Raw genomic sequence first — 25,749 nt, forward strand, 5'->3', positions numbered from 1 at the left:
CTACTAAACACAAATAAATAAAAATGAGTTGCTATGCAGCCCTTACAGCGGGCTGAGCAAAGCCTCCTACGTTTTTCTATGAAGTGTGGTCGGCCATACTCGTGTTTTCTATTACCACACTGGTGTGGTTTGCGCCTGGTACGTAAAAAGTAGCGGCTAATTTCGCTTTGGTTGCGCAGCAAACATTGTAAATAGCCTCTGTGCTGTATAATAACGTGCCTACGGAATTCTTAGAATTACTATTCTTACGTCAAGTGTGAAATATGATGCGATAGTGCTGGAACTGATTTCTGCTTATCCTGGCACTGAGCACTTTGTCATGGGTGAAATACGAGGCCTGTGACAACGTCGTCCAGACAGTCGCAGGACATTGGGGATTTTATTTGGAGTTATTTCGTTTTCTGCTAACACTGCCTTCGTGATACAAAGTGCTGCTAATAATACGTCATCGGCAAACCTTATAGGTTGACCTTTTCCACGAAAAAATGCAGCCTTAATGGTAATGTTGACTTCAGAGAGTGTAGTGGGGCTGTGATTGCTTATATTAAAATTATATATATTGTAGCTGGGGTCTTCATCCCACGCCACTGCTAATTTCTTAACCAGAATCATATGATTCGTTAAGATATCTCAAAATCTCTTCAGAATATTTCTTATCGCGCTTATTGTTAATGCGGAAAGGCCATGGCTGCAGGCCTGGTATTGGAATTAAAAGAAACACGTGTTAGATTTTCTGGTGCATCAATGAAGCTTTCAGTACTTGGGAGTGAACTGTATGTGGCCAGCGATAGCGGAAAGGACGTTTAACTCATATCATTGATTATATTATTGTAAATCCATTGTTTAACTGATAGTCGCAGAGGGTTTGATATCACACTCCATACAGAGCAGATAACAGCCCTCTTATTTGTGCGGCGCGTTATCCATGAATGCTGCTTTTGTTTTGCAATTGCAGCTGTGTACTTGAAATAATGTATCTTGCATACCTTTTAAATTAAATGTTTGATAAGTGCACCAAGTTATCTTCGCATTAAACCCGTTTTAAATGTCAGAGCCCTGCACGGATGCTGATATCCGCGAAGTAGTGTCTTGGCGGATCCAAACTGTTTGGCAGTGCGGATAATTTTCCGTAGTACCCACTTTTTGTTGACACTCGGGTATACTCTAGGAATCTCGACACCCCCTGCGGGTGGGGGACGCACATGTAGAATACACCCGCGGTATCCCCTGCCTCCCGTAAGAGGCGACTAAAAGGGGCCCAAGGGGCTTTTAACTTGAGAGTGTGGAATGCCGACCACGGGGCCCTTAGCTGAGTCGTGGCATTGCTTCCACTTGTGCCAGGCTCCTCACTTTCCTCTATCCTGTCCGAGCTCCCTTGGTCAACTCTTGTTCTTTTCCGACCCCGACGATATTAGAGCATTCGAGGCCTAGGGAGTCTTCCATTTTCACGCCCTTCGTGGCCCTTGCCTTTCATCGTCCGTTACTTACTTTTTCGAAGTAACGGATCCCTTCTTTCTTCTTTTTCTCTCTCTACACCCGCTGTGGGTGGGGGACGCAGACGAAAAATACACCCACGGTATCCCCTGCCTGTCGTGAGAGGCGATTAAAAGGGGCGACCAAGGGATGATTGTCTTAGATCCATGAAACTACTTTTGATTAGTACCATCACGCGGGGAACACCATGGGTCGCCTTCACTTGCAAGTAGTACCACTATATTAGGTACAAAATAGGTTTGTGATTAGTATAAGCAGTGAGTTGGTTCGCCTGTGGGTTTCCAGTACCCGTGAGTCGTACCCATGTGAGCAACACCGCGGGTCTGGGCGTTGCCTGTGAGTTGTACCGCTATATGAGCGACACCGTGGGTCTGCGTTGCCTGTGATTAGTACTCATTATGTGAGGAACTCCACGGGAATACCGGCACCCGTGACTAGTACACCTAGGTGAGGAACCTGATCGGTTTGCGTTGGCTATGAGTGACGCCATTGTGTGAGAAACACCATAGGTCTGCGTTCCCTGTACGATGTACTTGTGAGTAGTACCATCATGTGTGGACCACCGTGAGTCTTCGCTACTTTTGATTAGTACCCCAACATGACAAATACCATGGTTCTACTTTGGTAGCGATAAGTACCATTCTGAGGGGCTTTAGACCTGGATTTTGGATCCCTTTAGACATCAAGCATCCTCGATTCAGGATTGTGCTTTATAAGTGGTCCCTTGGTCAGTAATACTCTTTTTTATGATCTTTTTTTGAGCCGGGTCCACTGTTTTTTTTTTTTTAATGGGTTCATGTTCATTCATTATTCATGACATTTGGCCAGTGGATGATTTTGAACTTTTTGTTGACATTTCATTTCGTACCATTAGGCGCCGATAACCTCGATGTCAGGCCCCTTGAAACAAGCATCATCATCATCATCATCATAAATCTCGACAAGCCAACCTTTCGTACATTTCCTGCAGCCCCAAATGCAGATTATTGATGATTGATTGATTGATTGAATACCTCTATGTTGGTACCGGACGTATACTACTCATCATGTAAGCGAATGAACTAAGAGAACAACTGTACTTTTTCTTCCCTATTAATAGTGAGGTAGTGATTTTATAACTTTTTGGTACGACTCAGTGTCACTAACCATACAGTTTAGGGGCCCTACTTGCCGCTCATCTCGTATACTACGTACCGCCACTTCAGTGTTGCACCTGCCGGTATAAGTAAAGGACATTCTTTTTCTTTAGGATTGTAAATCTATTTGGATAACACGAGGAAAGTAGAATTGTGGCATGTTCAAACAATGCATTTAATATGAAATGACGAATGCAGCATTTTATAAATACGGTCTTATTTCGTCCAATTTTTAGTTGAGAGAAGAAAACATTCATGCAAAAGAACGGAAAGACATTTAAGTAATTGCTGAAACTTTTGAGAATCATACTAGTATTACTGAAATAAATTGCATCGTTTAAGTCGTATCCCTCTTCCCAAGAGTACGCTTATAGTAATGTCTATCAAAATGAAGAAATAAATATATAAACATTCAATTGAGTGAAGGCGAGGAGTGTGTTTATTTAGTTTAATTCCTCATTGAGCTTGACAACAAATATCTCGAATTCAACTACTGCAACGCCTCTGGGCCCCAAGTAATTTTGCGGCCTCTTCCTTAAAGTTGTTAACACAAAATTGCAGTTACTAAGTTATTTTTATATAATAAATGAAGTAATAGTAGAAGGCTACACGATTTTCTCGAAGCAAACATTCCCTCCCTCGAATAAAAAAAATTAAAAAAAACCTCTTAACTCGAATTTTGTACAACTTTGACCGTGCAACAACCCATTTGTAATTTGTGAGGAACAGTTAATAAGTAAAAGGATTACAGTGATTCTGGAAACTAATATGACGGAAACTTGAACCCGAAAAACTAAAACTTGTAGTGATCCGAAAAAGGCGAAGCCTCGTTGTTTCTTCGCGTGTGAATTCATTACCCCAGAAATCGTGGATGACAAGCTCCATTTACGAATCTTGGCTGCGTGGTTTGGAACCTACATACAAGAGTCAGTCGAATATAAATGACAAGTGCTTCTCACAGCAATAAATGTTGTTGAAAAGTATGTGCAAGAAAAGAAGGTAACTGTAAAAAATAAGACAAACTATTTTTTTTCCAAAAGTGTTAACGGAGGTATGTTTGTTTCACTACTGTATGTACCGTATTCTAAAATGTCACTGTAATAAGGGTTATAATTAAAGCGATGCCGTATAATACGAGTTTGTTAGTATGTTTTTAAATACTGCAAAGACGATTGTATTCAGTATAAGACCGTAGATACACATGGTTCAATTATACGCTATATATCAGAGGTTTCCAAATGGCGGCCCGCGAGGCCATATAATGCACCCGCGAGAGCATTTTAATAAATAATGTGAAGGATAGTTAGAAAATATGTTATAGGTTGTTCAAAATGTACTAATTTTTATATTTACAGACCCAAGTCCGAACTAGTTCATTCTGTAATATGATTTCCTCTTTTTTTTAAATTCACTTGATCTGAATTGATTATTTTTCATTTAAAAAGTTAAAATCCAAAATTTCAAATAATAATGGTTGTTTTTTACCTCCCACTAGCTACTTTTGATGTTTTTCGGAGACGCCGAGGTGCCGGAATTTTGTCACGCAGGAGTCCTTTTACGTGCCAGTAAATCAATCGACACGAGGCTGACGTATTTGAGCACCTTGTGAATGATCTAACATCGAACCTACCAACTTCAGAAGGCCGGCGCCTCAACCATCTGAGCCACTTAGCTCGGCTCCAAATTTCACTCTTTTATGCAATTGTAAAATAATGTTTTACCTAAGTAATTAAAATTATCAGACCTTTATTTCAATTGAGTTATGCATATTATTATTTCTTAATGGTACTTCTGTAGGCCTACTATATGCAGAATTCTGCGAAAATTGGCGGCCCGCGAACATGACTGTTTCCAATATGGCCTTTGAGCCGTTACTAATTAGAAACCCTTGCTATACGGTATTGTCTATATCTCGAAATTTCGATAAATCGAAATAAAATTTAGCTCCCGATCTGATTCGAGATATCGAGGTTCCACTGTACAAGACCGACTCCAATCCTCAGACCGTAATATTAAAAAAACATGGCGGCCGAAGTTGCCGCATTGCTGGTATTGGCTAACACGAAAATATCACGTACATTATATAAACGGCGATAATTTAATATGATACATGTAACATCGTACGGAAAATCACTTTTACACGTATGAAAACGCTTCGCCAACAAGTACGCACTACATATATTCTACTAGAAGAGACCAAAAGCTGACTATTTAGACATTTCAATTCGTCAAATAACGTTTTCTCTTAGATTTCACTTCACTGGATAGATGAAAATACATGATAAAACTGTTAACAGGTTATTTCTAATATCATTCTGATGTTTCAAAATAAATTAAAGTGCAAAATTCCTCGATTTATTCGCTCTCATGAGAACTGTGAAACATAACTTGTTGCCTTAGTTTTGAAGTGGTGGGTAATTTCTTAAATTCACCACCTAATGAATGGGAAGTACACCCGAAATAATGTTATTGGCTTTACGTCCCACTAACTACATTTTTTACGGGTTTCGGAAACGTCGAAATGCCGAAATTTAGTCCTGCAGTAGTTCCTTTACGTGCCAGTAAATCTACCGACACGAGGCTGTCGTATTTGAGCACCTTCAAATACTACCGGACTGAGCCAGGATCGAATCTCCCAACTTGGGATCAGAAGGCCAGCGCCTTAACCGACTTGAGTCACTCGCACATTTATATTCTACAAAGAAACTAACATTTATCGTCAAATTTAATAAAAGTGCACCGACTACATGCGATAACAACAAACCAAAACAAACCCATATTTCCAACAATTCCGGCTACTCGATTCGCCATCTTTGAACGATCGATAGTAGCATCAAAGTCTGAGGACTGGAGTCTGTCTTGCACTGTATTACCACGTAATCACAATGAGAGTGGAAATTCTCATGTTCCATTAACCCCTGATTTCCGTGCTTCCAATCATTAAAGCCAGTTGCACATTGGGATGTCCCTCCAGAAGTGTGCAAGGAGCGCAAGAACAGATTGTTGGCTGCAATAATAAACCAGATGTTCAAGTTTAATAATGCCTTCATTTAAAGCTTTCTTTCAAACAGCACTTTTGGCGGCAGAAATCTCTAATTGTCTCGATACATCCGCACAGAATTACAGAAAATATCCTGATTCTGCTTCAGTCAACTTCTGGCATAGTAGTCTCCGGTAACATTATTCAAAAGCCAGAAGTAAGGGTAATCATTTGGTTTTAAAATACTAGATCGTCTTCAAGATTTTCACTTACAATTCCAACAGCAGACCCATGAACCAACTAAAAATGGGCGTACACTCATCAAAGTTTTCTGTGCAGTTAGTCATTTTTATTTTCGTCATTACATGAGAATTCACTTTCTCTCATCTTCTCTTCTGCAAATCTAATATATATATTTGCAAGTTGCTCTACGTCGCACCAACACAGATAGGTCTTATTGCGACGATGGGACAGGAAAGGGCTAGGAGTGGGAAGGAAGCGGCCGTGGCCTTAATTAAGGTACAGCCCCAGCATTTGCCTGGTGTGAAAATGGGGAAAGCACGGAAAACCATCTTGAGGGCTGCCGACAGTGGGGTTCGAACCCACTATCTCCCGAATACTGGACACTGGCCGCACTTACGCGATTGCAGCTATCGAGCTCGGTCTAATAATTTGTGCCTCTTACCGTAATCGTTTCCGACCATCCATGTTGTGTACGTAACACGAAAAACACTTAATCAAACTCTCAAACAATGAATGAAAGTGGCTTTCACAAACTTCTGAACTATTGGTGTTCTGGATTGTCTCTAAGTGGCGTTGAGTCACCGCCCGCTTGACTAAGTTTGCAGCCCGAAGTCTCCTTGATACCCGTACGCAGAACCTAGGGGGGCTGTGTTTCAACATTGCGGTGTATTATTAGAGACAGCTTTCATATAAGTAGAACGAAAATTCAGTTATTCATGTCGGGATCTTTCGCTTTTGAATACTACGAAAGTGCGCGCATTCTAAAAACTAGTTTTCAAACTGTTCGAAGTCTTCATTTTTGCCGGCCCATAAGGCCCATGCCCAAATACGGCTCTGATTACATCTTAACTTTTATCATTTACTTGGCTAAGGAAACCTCTGTTATTGGTACCTACATTGAGGTTGGTTTGTTATGGTTAAGGCCCGGGTGTTTGACATGTGATATTTTTTCTTTATATTCTTCCCATGGAAAATACAAGTTAAGCATGATTTTACCTAGAGTGACTAAAATTATGCAATTTTCATGGGTCATATAAAGCCATGTTTTGGCATTTTTAACGTTCTTTGTCATTTTACGGTAATTCTTCACATTACGGTCATATTTCCCCGTGAAGTTTCGTATTCTTTTCAAATGTGTATCTTTTTATTCCATTTTCACATACCTGCTTGCAGTCGTCTCAAAGACAGATTTTCACATCTTCTAATGGTTGTCTGTAATTATTTACAATTATATTTCTTATAAATATATATACAGGCCAGAGCAAAGTGTAGCTTCCACCGAAGTCCCAGTCTCATCCATGGCTGTGACAATATGGAAGCTGCTGGGGTATGGGTGGTGCTGAACACAACTAGTGTCTGAGTGTTATGAAAGGTGTTGCTCATAGGATCGGTCGTGCTTCAGTGGCACCTTCTGGTCCAGTGAGGAAAGCAATGGCAAACTACCTCACTCCTCATCTTGCCTAGTACGCCTCATTTGGGCTCTGCCATTGGTTTTTGCAGTTTCCCTATAACTGCGTAGCCTTTGGTGGTGCTATTTGAGGATCCAACCAGCCTCTGGGCTGATGACCTAACAGACAGACAAATATATATTTATGTGAATTGGAAGGTTAAGCTGTATAGAAAGAGACAGAAAGATGAGCCTCAATTGAACTCTAATGATTTGACGTGTTTCAAATATGCCCCAATAACATCCTGCGACGTTGAGCGGTCTTTTTTCCGTTACAAGACAATGTTGCGTGAAAATAGAAGATCCTTCGTATTTTAAAACTTTAAGACGTATTTGGTTTACTATTGAAATTCTTTCTGATCTCCCATCAAACTGTGACATTTCATTCTGTGCAGAGTCGAGAGTTATCTCTGGAATGAGTAATCAGATCAATTCAAAATACCGTATTATAATAAGAATTACTATTATTACTTATTTATAATTACTGAATGAGCTAGATTTTAAAAAGTTAATTTAAACAGCGGCAAGATTTCGAAGACTTCGAAAATGCTCCCAACAAATTTTGACGTCATATTTTAAAATTTTTTAGGTCATAAACATCCGGGCCCTAGTTATGGTGATTTTAATATTTAACTGGCAAAGTTGGCTGCAGTGATGAGCCATTAATAGGGTGGCGATATTGCTCTTGTACCGTGTGTGTATGTGTGTGCGTGTGTTTGAGTCATCAGTCCATAAGACTGGTTTGACGCAGCTCTCCATGCCACCCTATCCTGTGCTAACCTTTTCATTTCTACTTAACTGCTGCATCCTACATCTGCTCTAATCTGCTTGTCATATTCATACCTTGGTCTACCCCTACCGTTCTTGCCACCTACACTTCCTTCAAAAACCAACGGAACAAGTCCTGGGTGTCTTAAGATGTGTCCTATCATTCTATCTCTTCTTCTCGTCAAATTTAGCCAAATTGATCTCCTCTCACCAATTCGACTCAGTATCTCTTCATTCGTAATTCGATCTATCCATCTCACCTTCAGCATTCTTCTGTAAACCACATTTCAAAAGCTTCTATTCTCTTTCTTTCTGAGCTAGTTATCGTCCATGTTTCACTTCCATACAATGCCACGCTCCACACGAAAGTCTTCAAAAACATCTTTCTAATTCCGATATCAATGTTTGAAGTGAGCAAATTTCTTTTCTTAAGAAAGCTCTTCCTTGCTTGTGCTAGTCTGCATTTTATGTCCTCCTTACTTCTGCTATCGTCAGTTATTTTACTACCCAAGTAACAATATTCATCTACTTCCTTTAAGACTTCATTTCCCAATCTAATATTTCCTACATCACCTGCCTTCGTTCGACTGCACTCCATTACTTTTGTTTTGGACTTATTTATTTTCATCTTGTACTCCTTACCCAAGACTTCATCCATACCATTCAGCAACTTGTCGAGATCTTCTGCAGTCTCAGATAAAATAACAATATCATCCGCAAATCTCAAGGTTTTGATTTCCTCTCCTTGGACTGTGGTTCCCTTTCCAAATTTCTCTTTGATTTCCTTTACTGCCTGTTCTATGTAAACATTGAAAAGGAGAGGGGACAAACTGCAGTCTTGCCTCACTCCTTTCTGGATTGCTGCTTCTTTTTCAAAGCCCTCGATTCTTATCACTGCAGACTGATTTTTATACAGATTGTAGATAATTCTTCGTTCTACTGTACTATTTGATTTATATATAAATCTACACAGATGAATAGGGGTTTCTTTTCAGTTCAAGATGTTTATCCCTTGTTCTAATCTGACAACTGTAAGACGTGTTTCTGATGGTAATGTTTCTGCTCTTTCTAGATTACCCCATATGGAATTACGATGGCAGCTCAACGTACCAGTCGGAAGGAGCCAACTCAGACATCTACTTGCATCCTGTAGCTGTTTACAATGACCCCTTCCGGCCGGGCAAACAAAGCTCGCTCGTCTTGTGCGAGACCTACAAGTACAACAAGGAGCCTACAGGTGAGCATCATATGGGAATTACTACAAGAGTAAGATGGTTCCAAATTTACAAACTATACAGGGTGGTCGAAAACATTTTGAACCAGCAATATGTGCGTTCAGAGGGTTGGTCCAAGACAGACTCCAATACTCACACCGTAACATTAAACAAATTTGGCGGCCATAGTAGTCGGACTGCTGATATTGGCCAACACGAAAATATCACCTACATATAATAATAACTGCGGTAATTTAACATGATGAATGTAACATCACGGGGAAAAATCACTGTTGAAGACATGAAAACCCTTGGCGAACAACTTCCCATCACATGCATCAGCTAGAATAACAAATATTCTACTAGAATAGATGGACAGCCCCACAGCAAAAGAGAGCAAGCAGCTTATTATTTAGACATTTCACTTACTCGGATAAAGTTTTATCTTACATTACACTTCGCTGGATGGATGGAAATACATGATAAAGTTTTTTCAGTGATATTTAAAACATCATTTTGAATGTTTAGGTGCGAAACTCCTCAATTTATTCACTGTCATGAGTACTATGAAACTTCACTTGTTGCCTTAGTTTCGAAGTGGTGACAATAAGTAGTTAATGAAATCCTACTTGGAATGAGTGTGAGAGGAGAGTTGTGTCCATTGCGATGCCCAGGAACCCACCGTCCCGCCCCCAGAAGTACATTTACTTTTGTAACCTAATGAAAAACATTACACGCCATTTTCATTGCTGAAGTAGATACCTGCATTCCTATTGGCCGGCGTATATAGCTATGTGACGTAATTCCCGTCAATCGTGGTAATTAAATTCCGTTACCAATCCAGCCAGAAGAAAAGCACAAGTAAATGGAACATGTGAAGGAAACCGTGTAGAATAAAGAACTGGAATAATGTGATATGGAACTTACTAAAATGCGCTGCAATCTCTATCACGGAAAAAATACGGAAGGAACTTTTAATTCACTTTTCCACTACTAGCCTACATTGAATGCACTATACCAGTCCAGGCCAATTGAAGTTCCCACAGGAAGCTAGAGGCCTACGGCTTTAACCTGGGAGCCTAGGCCCACAGACCCCCTGTGCTTGTCCCCATATCACTGCTGTTGTCCAGACCCTACCCTAACCTATCCAGACCAATGATGTCCATGCTTCGCACTCCGACGTGGGGGCTTAGTTGGTAAGTGAACGGGTTGGCAGTCTTGTGCACCGCCCGGATACGTCCTCCGCGAGAGTGAGCAAAGCACAGTCGTTCCTGGTAGCGAGGCAGCAACGTTTGAACAGTAAGCATCCAATGAAAGGAAAGTACACCCGAAATAATTACGCGAACCTAATTAACGGCCCTGGTGATTGTATGGCATAGCATCATCTCGCACAATGACGACGTTCAGACACTAAACATATGGCAGGAGCGCGAAAACTCGATTGACTCTAAACATTGATGTCCTTAACCTACACGAACGAGCTTAAGTTTGGTGTAGTCTGGCTTGATAACAAATAACCTTAGCATAAATCAACCTGCGTTAAAACTCGGCTAATCCCTCAAAGTCAGTATTTATTCTGTATAATAGTGTACTGATTGCTCCATCTATCACACCTATAGGTTTTGTTACACTCCAAGATCCAGCCAAACATTTCCTCAGGCCAGCACAGATTATTATAGAATACACTTGCATCTAAATCACTCGATACTTCGAAGCACATACTCTAACGGAACATCTCCATATCGATTATCATCTATCTAAATGATTTCTTTTCGTGGAATACGAATATGTTCACCATTTAGAATTACAATTAAGCCTCCCCTAACGCATGCGCACTACTTCAAAATAGTCACGATGTATATATTCCTAATATACTTTTCTCTTAATGTTTTGTTCCTTAGAAAACTTTAATAGTTGTATGAGAGACATTGCCGTAGTTAGACTTAAACCCAGTTTACAGCACGATCAAAACACACATTCTGACATTGAAAATCTACAGCATGTTTCAAAATCATTCGACCGGGTCAGGAATGGAATGAAGAAAGCCGCCATCTAGCGATGAGGATAGGAATTGTGCCGGCTGCCGAAGTCTGTCGTGCTCCTCTAGGGCAATGATGAAATGAAATGATATTGGGGAGTATCGCTGGAATGAAAGATAACGGGGGAAAACCTGTCCCGCCTCCGCTTTGTCCAGTACAAATCTCGCATTAAATTACCGGGATTTTAACCACGGAACGCAGCGGTGAGAGGCCGGCGCGCTGCCGCCAGAGCCACGGAGGCTTTCACATTCCCACATTACTGCGTATATTGTCAATACACTCGCACAATTATATTCTATAAAGAAACTAATACGTATTTAAAGTAAACTTTCGTGAAATTACGCAGAATGCATATGAAATCGACGAACCCACGTTTTCAGCATGTCCGAGTACTCGATTCGCCGTCTTGGAACGATCGAGAGTAGCATTAAGATCTGAGGATTGGAGTCGGTCTTGGTTGGTCATACTGATAATTTTATTTTAATGATTCGACGTATTGAACCCTTGTTTTATCAGCTGCTGAATTTAGCCAATCAGATAGCTTCGTGGGCGAATTCAAATGGGCTTTGCGAGACGGTGTTGCTATATCTCCACGTGACTTAACCCCGGGTCAGGAAGAAGAAAAATGTTCGCCAGCAGAGGGATTCGAACACGAACCTCAGAGCTGGCAGGATCGTGCCATACTGATCTTCTCGGAATCTGTAGGTTCTAGGTGATCGGTAAATTACGAAAATGTTCATTAAGCTGACATGTAGCATGCGTGCTGTGGATTTGGACTCGCATTGCAACGCAAGCCTTTTTCGATTGGTGCTATCAAGCCGGTCTTAAGTCACGTGAAGATTTAGCAGCGCCACCTCACAAAGCCCATTGAAATTAGCCCGTGAGGCGATCTGATTGGCTGACTTAAGCAGCTAATTTTTCCCAGTGGCGTATGCTGGGATCCCCTCACTTGTAATCCAATGCTGCAATTGCCTAAAATTGAACCACACCGCTGCCACAAGCAAGGATGTCACCCGCTGCACAGGTGTGGTGCTCCCCACCGCCACTCCGACCGTACGGTACCTAGGGACCATGCGAAGTGCGCCAACTGCGACGGTAGTCACGCCGCTTCGTTTCCCGGCTGCCCATTCATCAGAAAATTAGAGCCCATTACAAGAACGCCAAGCACCTCAACTCACGCAGTCAACTTCCCCTACTCCTACATCTCAACATCCCACTTCCTACCAGTAAATTTCCCCCCATCGCCCCCTCCCAACAACTCAGTCTGGACTCTCCCTCTCTTCTCAGACTAATACTAAACCTATTATCCCCCCAAGTTACCCTTGTACCTCCCGCCATGCCAGATAAACAGCTTATTATCCGCTAATCCCCCCAAGAAAGAAAGCACCAAGAAATCCACCCTCATGGCATTTGCCCTGCCAGCTCACTCATCATCCTCCCTTTTGAATATCTATTACCCCACTAGTCCACGATTAGTTAAGCAACATTGGACTTGGCCATCACCTGCTTCACCTCTTTGCCTCACCCGCCACTGCTTTGAGCTATCACGAAATCGACATCACATATCCCTTAACGGGACATTAGGACACCCTTGGGCCCATCATAGCGACCAAAGGCCACTTTTCACCTCTCAGGGTGCAAGCTCGATATCTCACAAGGTAGCACCACCCCCTACAACCATTCTGTCCGTATCCTATTTGTCGAAAGCAGCACTCAAGAAGTAAGGTCGATGGGCTAAATTCGCTCAAAGGATCTGGGCTCCGCCCACATATCCGTTGAGACGCGTGGTCTGTCTGTTTGTCTGTCTGTCTGTCTGTCTGTCTGTCTGTCTGTCTGGGACCAAGACGTAGGCTACCACTAGACTTAGGTTACCCCTTTTCGGTTGTTAATTTAGAGAACGTCAAACCTTAATCGTTTTGACCTGCAGTCAGTAGCAAACGGAGTAGCCTGCTGTGTTATCAAGGCTACTTTACAAGCTACTGCCCTGGCCTCTACTACTGTCAATAATCAACACCTGATCAGTGGAGATGGTAGTCTGAGGTTTAGCAAATTAAAGTCCTTAGCTTTGCGGCTAAATGGATAGAATGCGTGCCTTTGGTCCGATAGCCCCGCTCAATTCTCAGAATCAACCCCCTCGTACTGTCAATTCCCCTGGCTTCTTGACTGGGTGTTTATCACGTCATCACCAAGCCTATACAGATGCCATGCACAACGACAACCGTTAACTGGTTTATTAGCTTCGCCGGGAGATCAGTGGTGCTGTCCGATCCATGATCACGGGTTCGATTCCAACCAACGAAACAGAACACTAAACCTGAAAGATTGCATTTCATTTTAGTAGATCTATCAATAAAAAGACAACTATATTACTCCTATAACAGCAGCCCGGCAGTGTCTTCCTACAAGGATGGAGCAGTAAAAGGGAGTGAAATATCAGCACTCTGTTATCTATGAGTATGAGGTGAAGTATGTACGACTGTCAGATCTGAGGGAGCGAAGCCTAGCACACCCATCTCCCTGGTCACCGCACTTAATCTGAGATCCATCAGCAAGCCGCGTGAGGTGGGTCGAAGGGGAGAAGGACGGAGAGACTGGGCTGCAAGATCCGTCTCCGAAGCCTTGCTCTCGGAAATACGTGCGACGTTTTTTCTTATTGTTTTAAAGTTTTCTAAATGGAATAATGTGTCAGATGCTTACATTAGGTATAGTATGCTTTAGATTTCCATTGTTCTCATTTGAGGTTTGGGCTTCATCGATAGCCTTAGTAGCCCTCAGTATACGCCACTGATTTTTCCAATTATTTATCGGCATGAACAACTCTCTAAGCTCGCATACTCTTTTCCCGTTGTTTCCGACCATTCTATTTGTACTGTGTATATATAAGTAAGAGGTTTGTCCGTACATTGCTCAGAATTTAAAAAAATGTATTTCTGTACCAGCCATGTCTACAGCGTAACAAGGAAAGCACTTATTAATTTTCCGTCATTTATATATGTAATGTATGTGTACGGGCATTACGAGAAGATGGCTGAGGAGAATTTAATGAAAATCAGTATGTAAAGTCTGGGAATAAAGCACTGCAGTCTAGGCTATAAATAACTTTATTCGCTCTGGATGAAATGGCAATTTAGCGGAAGGCGACTAAAGTGTAGTTTTTAAATACCTATATTCCCATCAACGACGCGTATTACAGCTAGTATATACAAAATAGCGGGTGAGTCTATTACCCCTTATTTTCTCGACGTTAGGCCACCCTTTTAACACCAAGAAAGTGATGGTCGATAGTCCTTTGTCTAAGTCTGATTTTGAAGCAAAGCGCTGCGGATGTACCTGGCAGTTGCAGAGCAAAATGGTCTCTAGCGATAAGCAACGACAGATCACATGTCAGTAAGTCTGTTCTAATAACATGTAGTTACATACTGAGGCGACGCGTCATACGGTGAGGTAAACACGTCGTGCCAAGTAGGATAATGCTGAAAACGATGGTGAAATTGTGGTAATGTATAGTTGCTCTAAGAAAAGAATGAGCACACTGTTGATAAATGTTTTGGCAAAGTCCCAGCGGCTGGTTTACACGATAATCTTTACAGCTGTGTCAAGAATTGCCTATTCCAGCCTCCAATCCGGCAAGTGAAAGAAATTTCAGTTTAGCTGGTAACCAAATAAGTGCAAAAAGGAGATCGCTTAACCCAAATAGAGTAAACGATGTGCTCTTCTGATTCATCTTGTACTAAAACAAACAAGAGTAATGGAAGACTGTACAAGTTAATGTTCTGTGTCTACTGACCACTTCATCACACACTGTTTATAGTAAGTTTGCAATTACATTACTTCAGTGAAAAGAGCGTTAAAATATTTGCATGGTGTCCAACATTTTATAGCAGCGCCTCCCATGGTGCATGCACCGGTGCATTGCGCGGCGCAAGGTGCAAAAGACTTCGCAAGGTTGACCAGAGTGCAGACCCCCACTCCTCTACGCCTGTCTCGCTCTCTCCTTCTGTCTGTCCCTTCCTCACTTGCTCTGCAACGCTCCACCATCCGAGGAGAGTTGAGCCGAGCTTAGCCGAGTCGCCCCGAGACAAAAAGCTTGTCCGAACCGAGCCGAGTCGGACTGATGGACGGGGCACAGAACCTCTGCGCCTCTGTGCCGGAGAGGACCATGGGCTCATTCGGGTTTTGAATGACTGTACATTGTGTATGGTTTCTGGAGGGCCTGTACGAATGGACAACGTGGGTTTGTGGAATAAGTGTTGGGTCATTTACCGTTTGAGGGAGGTCGAATCCCATCAGAGCAAATAGAGGTCAGGTTGGCGATAAAATAAAATAAAACTGGCATATTATTTCAAGTGTTCTTCCAGGATGCTACTATAGTAATGTGATAGTACATATATTACACCCTCGCACTATATGTAGAAGTAAGAGATATTATTGTCAGTATTCGATTTATTATTATTATTATTATTATTATTATTATTATTATTATTATTTCATTTGTATATTTTGCCATTTATATTTGTAAGCTGGAAGACATCCACATATGTAGGAATGAGTAATTTGTTTTGCACGAGTGGGAAAACATTGCTTTAATAACTCTGGTAATTTGGATGACTCATGTGGCTACCCCAGTGTTTGTTTGTGATGTACTTGTGTCGGGATATTCCATGAGTCATGTATATATCCCAGCCTGATGAGATGAGCTTGTTGTTGTATTAGGCAAGTTCGTTGACTCATGTAATAAACCCCAGTTTGTTTATCTCTTGGGAGAAAGGAGAAGTTCAGGGCATGGTTTTGACAAGAGGTTCACTCATGATTGGCTGGCAAGCACCAATCCAGCCGTATCATCTGAGAGGAGGGGGATGTTGATGTCTATAAAGGTTGTTCACACGGCGGCAACCAGGGGGCATTGTAAAGGAAGGAGAAGGAAAACTACAACAACTACAAGCAGTAACACTCTATGAAGGAACGACAACTGACACACTGTACGGGAAGGAAGTGGTGCTGATACACGGTACTAGAGTGACACGGCTGCAATGGACTGGACTTCAAACGTTCGTGGAGCGTAGTCTTGTTATGTTCGTGGAAAGTGGATGATGTGGAGAGTGCTTGCGCATTAAGTATTGTAGTACTTGTGGAGGTCTGGCATTATATGTTGGTGAAAGCTATCCCAGACTTTCCATAATTTATGTTGAGGATCGACAGACGTGTGTATATATCTTTACAACAAGTGTTAAAATATGTGAACACAGTATTACAAGGTACAGTATCTGTGTGATGTGATAACTGCCGATTATGAGAATCGGTAAGTCGAATTGATATAGAGACAGTGAAGGGTATTTATCTTCACACATGTACATTGTTCATCGGACTATCTACAAATAGTAGCTTAGTTCTCGCTTTCGTTTTCCCACGATTTTCATTATTGTTATTGTTGTTGAAAATATGGAGTCTTCCAGCAATCTTTTGTGTGTGTATTATATGTATAATGTTGTATGTTGATGAGGTGCTCATGCACGGATTTTGTTAAGAATATAGTTAGCTATTTTAGAATCAGTGTTATGTACCAGGACGCAGCATATGTACACGCCCTGGAATATAAAGTTTATCATGCTCTTATCTAAATTCGAGGGATCCATTCTGGTGAACTCTGGCGCCCATACCACGGACAGTTCGGTTAACTTTTTATTAAAGTAATTATGTTTATTAATTTTATTAAGCTTTTGAGTAATATTAATTATTTATATTTTATTATTATTATTATTATTATTTATTTAGTATTCATCAAATTATTACAGTACATGAGATTGAATCAAGGTGCAGTAAAGCTAATGCAATGATCTCGCAGTTTCGATCAACGATATTTTGCAAGAAAGAAGTCGGCTCCCGGACGGAACTATCTTTACATCGGTCTGTTTTCAGACAAGTTTGCTTTATGGGAGTGAAAGCTGGGTGAACTTAGGATATCTTATGGATAAGTTAGAATTAACAGAAAAGAAAGTGACAAGAATGGTCACTGGTACAATCTGTTGGTAACAATTGCAGAAGGGTACTCAGAATAGAAATGAACTCGATTCATCAAGCTGTACGTATAAATCCGCTCTTCAAAAATCAGACTACCTCTGCCGGGTTTGAAACCTGCGAACTGAGGACTTGGAAGCACTGATTCGGGGGACAGAGGTGACACCGTGACGACGCACGATCGATTTAATTTAACAGCAGACAGGTCTATGATAATATGCCGTTCTGTTTCGTAATTCCACAAGTTGTTTCTTAATGAAAATATTAGATACCTATTTTTAATGTTATGTATAAATAATGTTATGTAACTCAAGAGTTAACGACTTTATTTATACAAATGCCTCGAGCATATGGTTGCGTGTCTGTATTCTAATAACGAGAAAAATAACGGACGTATTCAGTTAAATTTCATAATTAAGGATCTAATGGGACAGTAATAGCTTTAGGGGATGTATGACTTAAATATCATCTAATGAGCTGGGGATTCATAGGAAAATCTAAACGGTTCTTTCAGTGTGGACGATAGGTTGTGGAGGTATGGGGAGGTTAGCGCCACTCGGACGGGGAATGGAAGCTAAGTACTGTGTCAATAGAATATGCGAACACGTTCTCAAAGAATGGTCAGCGTACTGCCCTTTGGTTCAGAGGGTTTCGGGTTAGATTCCCGGCCGATTCGGGGATTTTAATCGCTTCTGAATAATTCTTCTGGCTTGGGGACTGGATCTTTTTGTTGGTTTCAACACACTCATCATCATATTCAGACCACACCACACTATCAGTCACCACAGAAACACGCAATAGTGATTACATACCTCAATATAGGGTTGGCGTTAGGAAGGGCATACGGCTGTAAAACAGGGTGAAATCCAGATCTACAATGCAGTTCGCACCCGCAACCCCACATGTGTGGGGGGGAAAAAGCGGTAGAAAAAGAAAAATATTTTGTTCCGAGCGGGAAACTGAAACCAGCCTGGTACTCGCCAATCTGTTTGTCAAGATGAGATTCGATCCTTAGGAATGTTTAAGAAATAATCTTATATGCAGCAGTCACTATCGATATGCCGCTGTAATTGTCAACGATATTCTCGTTTCCTTTTTATGCCATTCGAGTGGTATTGTGCCCGTTCTCCAAAACTTCTGAAAGAGCCGGATTATTGCATCCAGACTGGCGTTTAGTAAAATTATTTATCGGGAGTGTCCATCTCAACGTCGAAGATATTTCTTCCATCGGGAAATAATCGTCTTAAAATTGAATTTATTTCAGCACAAGCAGCAAACTGGTTCGTTAATTCTACTTTCTTTCTTTCCCTCACGCCATAACTCGACAGGGTGTCATTCGAGACGTACATACGTGTTTCATCCTAATAAATAATTGTTTTAATTTGTATTTTCGGAAATTCTTATTAGACTTATTAATGATCCTCAACTTCCAAGTTAGTGTTCCATCACCCTACCCCTGGAAGTTTTTAGTCTCATTACGTATTATTATTATTATTATTATTATTATTAATCATCAACTATCTTGTTCAAGCCATAAGCTTGAAGGCTGGCGCCCATGGGATATTGTTTGATGGAGAAACAATGAGATGATATTTATTTAAGGTGACCTGCCACGTCACATTTTGTCACTCATCTGTGGACAAGAGAGAGTACGTCACATTACCAGACATTTTAACAACATTTGGACACAGGAAGAATTACCTTTGGACTGGATTACTCATTACCTTTTGGGTTGGATTACTCATATTGTCATCCCTATTCTGAAGCCTGGAAAGGACCCTAGTGAGCCTTCTTCTTATAGAACAATAGCTCTTTCCTCGTGTGTGGTAAAGACTCGGGAAAGGATGGTGAAAACACGACTTCAGTGGTGGTTAGCAAGGTACATAGAATACTCTAACTACCTTGGGTGGTTAGAACACCAGCAGCTGCTTCCTCAGTCGCAGTATGGATTCCGCCGTGGGAGAGGAACATTGGACCATCTTGTGCAATAGAACATGATTTTGCGATTAATGGATATCTTACGGCTCTTTCACTTGATATCAGCTCAGCTTATGATAACGTCAATATACCGGTTCTCTTCAGTAAGCTTCAGACATTCCATATCCCTCCAGCTTTTATATAAGGTCTTCAGATATTGTTACAAGAACGATATATCTACGTACGAGATGGATACAGTTGTTTACATCCTCGTCGCGTGTGTAAAGGTCTCCGACAGGGTGCTATGCTCAGCCCGCTTTTGTATACGATTTATACTGCTGATCTTGAGCATCTGTTCAGCCCCTCGATTCACGTTTTACAATACGCGGACGATGTATGTATTTACACTAGTTCCTCTAGCTTAGAGGATACATCTCTTCGTTTACATTATGTGGCCTGCGATCTGGCAAAATGGTTGCATAATAATGGTTGATTCAGGCAACAGAGGAAAGAAACATCCAGGATATTTCGAAGGACTAAACGATCATTTGAAAAAGCTCAACTGGAAGAGATCCAGACCAACTTTGTCAAGAACAATTCCAGAGACTTTTATCAGACCTTCAAGAGAAAACTCAAAGGATACCAAGCGCCAAGTTTGAGCTTCAGAAACGAACAGGGTAAAATCGGACTGAACAACAAAGAAAACTGTGAGATATTAGCCAGATACTTCCACACTCTCTTGAATTGTCCTTCCCCAACCTCTAAACTAGAATTTCCAGACATACCAGAGAACTCAGAAAATGACGAACCACCAACAAAGGATGAAGTCAAGGAAGCTCTTGAAAACCTCAAACAACAGGGCAAGTGGAGAGGACTCAATAGCGGCAGAAATGTTGAAATGGGCAGAACCGGAAATCTTAGATGATCTTCACCAAATCATCAAGGAAATCTGGGAGAAGGAGACAATCCCAGAAGAATGGAAAACAGCACTTATCCATCCGCTGCATAAGAAAGGGGACAAGCAGGATGTCAACAACTATAGAGGCGTGTCCCTCCTCCCGATCGCCTATAAAATTCTCTCAAAACTGCTTCTTAATAGAATAGAAGGTAATCTGGACCAACAACTAGGGGAATACCAAGCAGGGTTTAGGAAAGGCCGCTCCTATATTGAACAAATATTCAACCTGAAGTCAATACTTCGCCACAGAATCTTGAGTGGTAAGAAAATTGTGGCGTCGTTTATAGACTTCAAAAAAGCCTTCGATTCGGTGGACAGAGAGACTTTGGATAAGATCATTAGGGAATTTGGAGTCAAAACCAAACTGGCAAATATAATCAAAGAGACCCTAACAGGCACAACCTCCAAGGTAAAATTATTCGGGCATCTCTCACAATCATTTGAAATCAAGACAGGCGTGAGGCAAGGGGATGGACTATCCCCACACCTATTCAAATGTGTCCTAGAAAAGATAGTGAGAATATGGAACTCAGAACTTGAACATCAAGGGATAATCTCGATCTGTCTAGGGAGGAAATCAGGTGGGATTAAAGTCAACTGCTTGGCTTTTGCTGGCGACTTTGCTGTACTATCAGAAAGTCCAGAGGTCGCAACCATCCAGATTAACCTCTTGGAAAGAATCGCCAGCCAAACAGGACTGAGGATCTCAGTAGAAAAGACCAAATTCATGACGAACATCAAAGATGGACCAAAATTCTTGGAAACAGAGATAGGACGGATAGAAAGGGTCAAGAAGTTCAAGTACCTTGGTGAGACGATACAGGAGAATGGACTAGAAAAAGCTGCAGTGGAAGATCGGATCTCAAAAATGGAGAGAGCATATGGCTTCACAAAAAACATCTACAATAAGAAGTGCTTATCTTGGAATTCCAAATTAAAACATTACAACACCGTGGTCAAAGCAGAATGCCTGTATGCCAGTGAATGCCTGTCCATGAACTACAAGCTGGAGAAGCTAGAGGTCCTGGAAAGAAGAATCCTCAGAAAAATTATGGGAGCTGTCCAAACTGAAAGCGGATGGAAACTTCGGAGTAACAAAGAAGTTTACCAGAAGGTGGAAAGAATCTGAGACGATGAAGAAAAGGAGGCTGGCGTTTCTTGGACATCCATACAGAATGAACGCAAACAGACTTACCAAACAGATAGTTGATTACTTCTGGAGAAAAAAGACCACTACAGTATGGATTAAGGAAACGAAGAAGGATATTGAAAGGTTAAGCATCTTGGAAGACCAGCTGTTAGAAAAGAATACGTTTAGGAACACACTGAAGAATTTGGAAGGTGTTCAAGCCGCAGGAAGAACTAGGAAGACCGGAAGAGCCTAGACAGATGAACAACGGAAGCAGGCCAGCGAACGCATGAAGGAGTATTGGAGACAGAGAAAACTCCACATGAAGAGAAAGAAATGGAAGTTGTAGCGTGATCCTTAGTGGTCCATTCGCTTGTAAAAAAAAATGGTTTTGAATTGTCTCCATCGAATTCTACTGTCGTGACTTTTATCCGGAAGAGGACTTTACCTCAGCTTGGTGTTTCCCATTTAGGACCATTCACATTTCCAGTGAAATCATAATTACGTCTATTGCGTATGCACTTTGATAGTCGACTAAACTGGAGTTGCCATATTGCTCACCTTCTTCCAAAAATTGAACGAGCGATTAATATTCTCCGCTTTGTGACCCGTACTGGTGGGGAGCTGATCCTGTTATACTTGACTCTGTATCGTTCTATGACACGCTCCACGATTGATTATGGGTGGGTTTTTTTTGTATAGGAATGCTCCTGCGTACGTCACGAAGAAACTCGGACACAATACAATTTCGGGCGATCCGAATCTGTTTATGAGTGTTACGAGATCCACACCAACGAATGCTCTCTTAATAGAATCTGGAGAATTATCTTTGCAAATGCGCCGAGAAATGATAGGCAAGAAATTTCTGTTACAACGTTCTGCTATTTCACAGCACCCCATTCTTACTGCACTTCAACGATTGACCGTTATCGAGGAGAGACACGGACGACGCTCGCAGCTTCTGTTACGCTGCTACAACGAACTGAAAAGGATTTTCGCACTAACTCTGAAAAGACGAACCATGCCCGGATTTGAAGCCAGCTTTCAGTGTTCTTTATATCGACTGCCGATATACTATCTACCTAGATATCTCACCACAAAAGCTTATACACAGAGCTACATTCCGGCTTTGATTCGCTCCATGTGGCCCAATAGTACTTATATCTTCACGGATGGTTCCAAATTCGCAGACTCGGCGGGATATGCATATTACTGCCAACAAACGGGAGAATAGTAGCTTCAAACTGCCTCCCGAAACCTCTATTTATTCAGCGGAAATTTTAGCTATATGTGCTGCACTTCGTTTTTGTGAAAACAAGCGATTCGATTCCGCTCTCATCAGTACGGACTCCCAAAGTGTTATCAAGAAATGACAAAATCTTAAGTGGAATCTCCAAACGCATGGTTACTTGTATGACATCGCGGAGCGAGCTTTTGACATCTACTCTTCAGGTTGCTCCATAGCATTTCTTTGGGTCAAAGGGCATAGTGGAATTTTCGCCAATGAAAAAGCTGACGTACTAGCCAAACGTGGTGCATCGGAAGGGGTATTTACAGCGCTGCAACTCTCAAGGATGGATTTTATTCCCACTATTCAACAACAAATTCGTCACAAATGGTCTACGACATGGGAAACATCTCAACTGCATACAGATAAAGCTTATGCTCTCGTACAACCCAACATCCCTCCTAAGCTATGGTATTATAAGTTTCATCGGTTACGAGGTCTAACGGTATCAGTCATCCGAATGCGGCTCATTCCCTTCACCTCTCCATCGCATAGGAGTTTTGGCTTCACCGCGCTGTCGATGTCAGTATGCGGAGGATGGAGATCTCAACCACATTTTGTTTAAGTGTGGCTTTTATGAAGTTTCTCGAAGCCGCCTTTTATCTGAATTATCTGATCTACAAGTGCCGTTCCCGACCAGCGCTGCATTGGTGTTGCACGGTGAAAACAATTCAGTTCTCAATGCTGTGATGGACTTTTTGAGAATCGCGGAAATAAGAATTTGACTTTGTGCTCTTCGCATTGTTACCAGTGTTCTGTAGTGTTTTATGTTCTTTTTTTTTACGTTCTCCCACTCTTCTTCCGGAAGAGATTCAGTGTAGCGTTCTCTACTTGAAGACTGTGGCAATTTGGTTTTCATTCTTATATGTCCTTTGCACTGACAATTTATTTTTTGTATGTGTGTTGTGAGTGTTCCTTGTACATGGAGGATGACCAAATGTTGTACCAACAAAGGTCAATTGAATAAATTAAAAAAATAACTAGCTGCCGTACGGTTGATACTCTACGGTGATATCGTATTCGGTTCTCCATTGCTTGTAACACGCTGGTCAGGAGAATAAAAATGGACGATTTACGACATACAGTATGTTGTCTTAATTCTGGTTCACAACATATTAAATACTGTAACAAATATATACACTAAAAAAAGAAACCACTTTTTCCATTCCGAAAATTAAATGATTATAAATATGTCCCTCGGTCATGGCCATCCATCAAAGGCTGCTAATTTCAGTCATAAGACACAGCCTGCACGGTTACTAGGTAACATTGTCTGACCATCCATCCGTACCTTACATCACACGGTTGCTAGGTAACATTGTCTGACCATCCATCCGTACCTTACATCACACGGTTACTAGGTAACATTGTCTAACAATCCATCCGTACATTACATCACACGGTTACTAGGTAACATTGTCTGACCATCCATCCGTACCTTACATCACACGGTTACTAGGTAACATTGTCTGACAATCCATCCGTACATTACATCACACGGTTGCTAGGTAACATTGTCTGACCATCCATCCGTACCTTACATCACACGGTTGCTAGGTAACATTGTCTGAGCATCCATCCGTACCTTACATCACACGGTTGCTAGGTAACATTGTCTGACAATCTCATCCGTACCTTACATCACACGGTTGCTAGGTAACATTGTCTGAGCATCCATCCGTACCTTACATCACACGGTTGCTAGGTAACATTGTCTGACAATCTCATCCGTACCTTACATCACACGGTTGCTAGGTAACATTGACTTACCATCCATCTGTACCTTAAATCACAGCCTGCGTGGTTGCTAGGTTACACTTTCGTAACACAAATTCTCAGATGACCCAAAGGCATATTCTACGTAAAAAAAAAAAGAAGTGTGGTTTGATGGAATCTGATGGTTTTTCAAGAACGAAACATTACTCTGTTTATAATTAAATGATTTTCAGGTATAATATTCTATTAAATGTTTTCTTTTTCACATATATCCTAATTTTATTTATGCTGCATTACCTTTTATTGATTGATAAACCTCAGTTACAGACGAAGTAAATTTCTAGTCAGGTTATTTCACTGGCCAGCAGTCATTTTACTGATATATTGTGAATATTTGTTTCAGAGTCCAACAAGAGACGCGTGTGTGCGGAAGCTATGGAGCGCGCCGCCGAGCACAAGCCGTGGTTTGGTATCGAGCAGGAGTACACGCTTTTAGATATGGACAACCGGCCATTCGGGTGGCCCACCAATGGCTTCCCAGGCCCTCAGGGACCGTACTATTGTGGTGTGGGAGCAGACAGGGTGTACGCGCGGGAGATCGTCGAGGCGCACTACAGAGCTTGTCTTTATGCTGGTATCGACATCGCTGGAACGAATGCTGAGGTCATGCCTGCACAGGTGAGGAATAATAACTTTTATTGCACCCAACGATCATGTACCATCATCCTCACAATCATCGGCAATCACACTCGCGAGAGTGTGACAAGTCTTCCTACTGATCAGTCCATACTCTACCACAATGGTGACACACCTATGTTGAGGAGCCTGCTGGTAGTTAGTCATTCCTCCTCAGGACATCCCTATGTTTTCTTCAATTGCGTTGTTCCGTTCAAAAACCATTCATCCTTGGACGGCGTTTATCCAGGCCGAATGTTCCAGAGCGCGCACTTCTAAGTAGGGTGGCTTTGATGCCGTCTTTATACCTCGTTCTCTGGCCTCCATTCAGAATAAAGTACTCTGTTTGGGATGCGATGATTGGCCAACCCACCGTAACTGATGTTGGGCGAAGATCACTTATTGCTTGTACTTGCAGCTTCCTTCAGAACGGTCATATTCTGCCAGATAATTTTCAAGATACTTGTGAGACATCTTCGATGGCCAAGTATTTTTGTGGGACCTATACTCAACACGTCTCGCATCCATATAAGACGGTCAGTACTACAACGGATTTGTACAAAAGTAGCCTGGTAGAGCAACTGATATCATGATTATTGAACGACTCTTTGACGCAGTCTCCGAAAAGCTGTTCCAACACATTTCAGAACTGTGATGAACTTCTACATGAACATCGGCTTTTGCAGAGAGATGTGGGATGCATTCAACGTTCTGAAGTGGCTGCCCGTTG

At 41.6% G+C, this 25,749-nt stretch overlaps 1 protein-coding gene across 3 annotated transcripts in view; it reads left to right on the forward strand.

Moving 5' to 3' along the window:
* Gs2 (glutamine synthetase 2) overlaps nt 1-25,749 on the forward strand; it is a 303,407-nt gene that overhangs the window by 255,467 nt on the left and 22,191 nt on the right. For all 3 annotated transcript variants that reach the window (XM_067156487.2, XM_067156489.2, XM_067156488.2), the window contains exons 3-4: nt 9,141-9,305; nt 24,748-25,022. In XM_067156487.2, coding sequence (XP_067012588.2) covers nt 9,141-9,305; nt 24,748-25,022 — 440 coding nt within the window. The remainder of the gene's footprint in view (nt 1-9,140; nt 9,306-24,747; nt 25,023-25,749) is intronic.

Source organism: Anabrus simplex, chromosome 12 (genome assembly GCF_040414725.1).
Source record: "Anabrus simplex isolate iqAnaSimp1 chromosome 12, ASM4041472v1, whole genome shotgun sequence".
Lineage (NCBI taxonomy): Eukaryota > Metazoa > Arthropoda > Insecta > Orthoptera > Tettigoniidae > Anabrus > Anabrus simplex.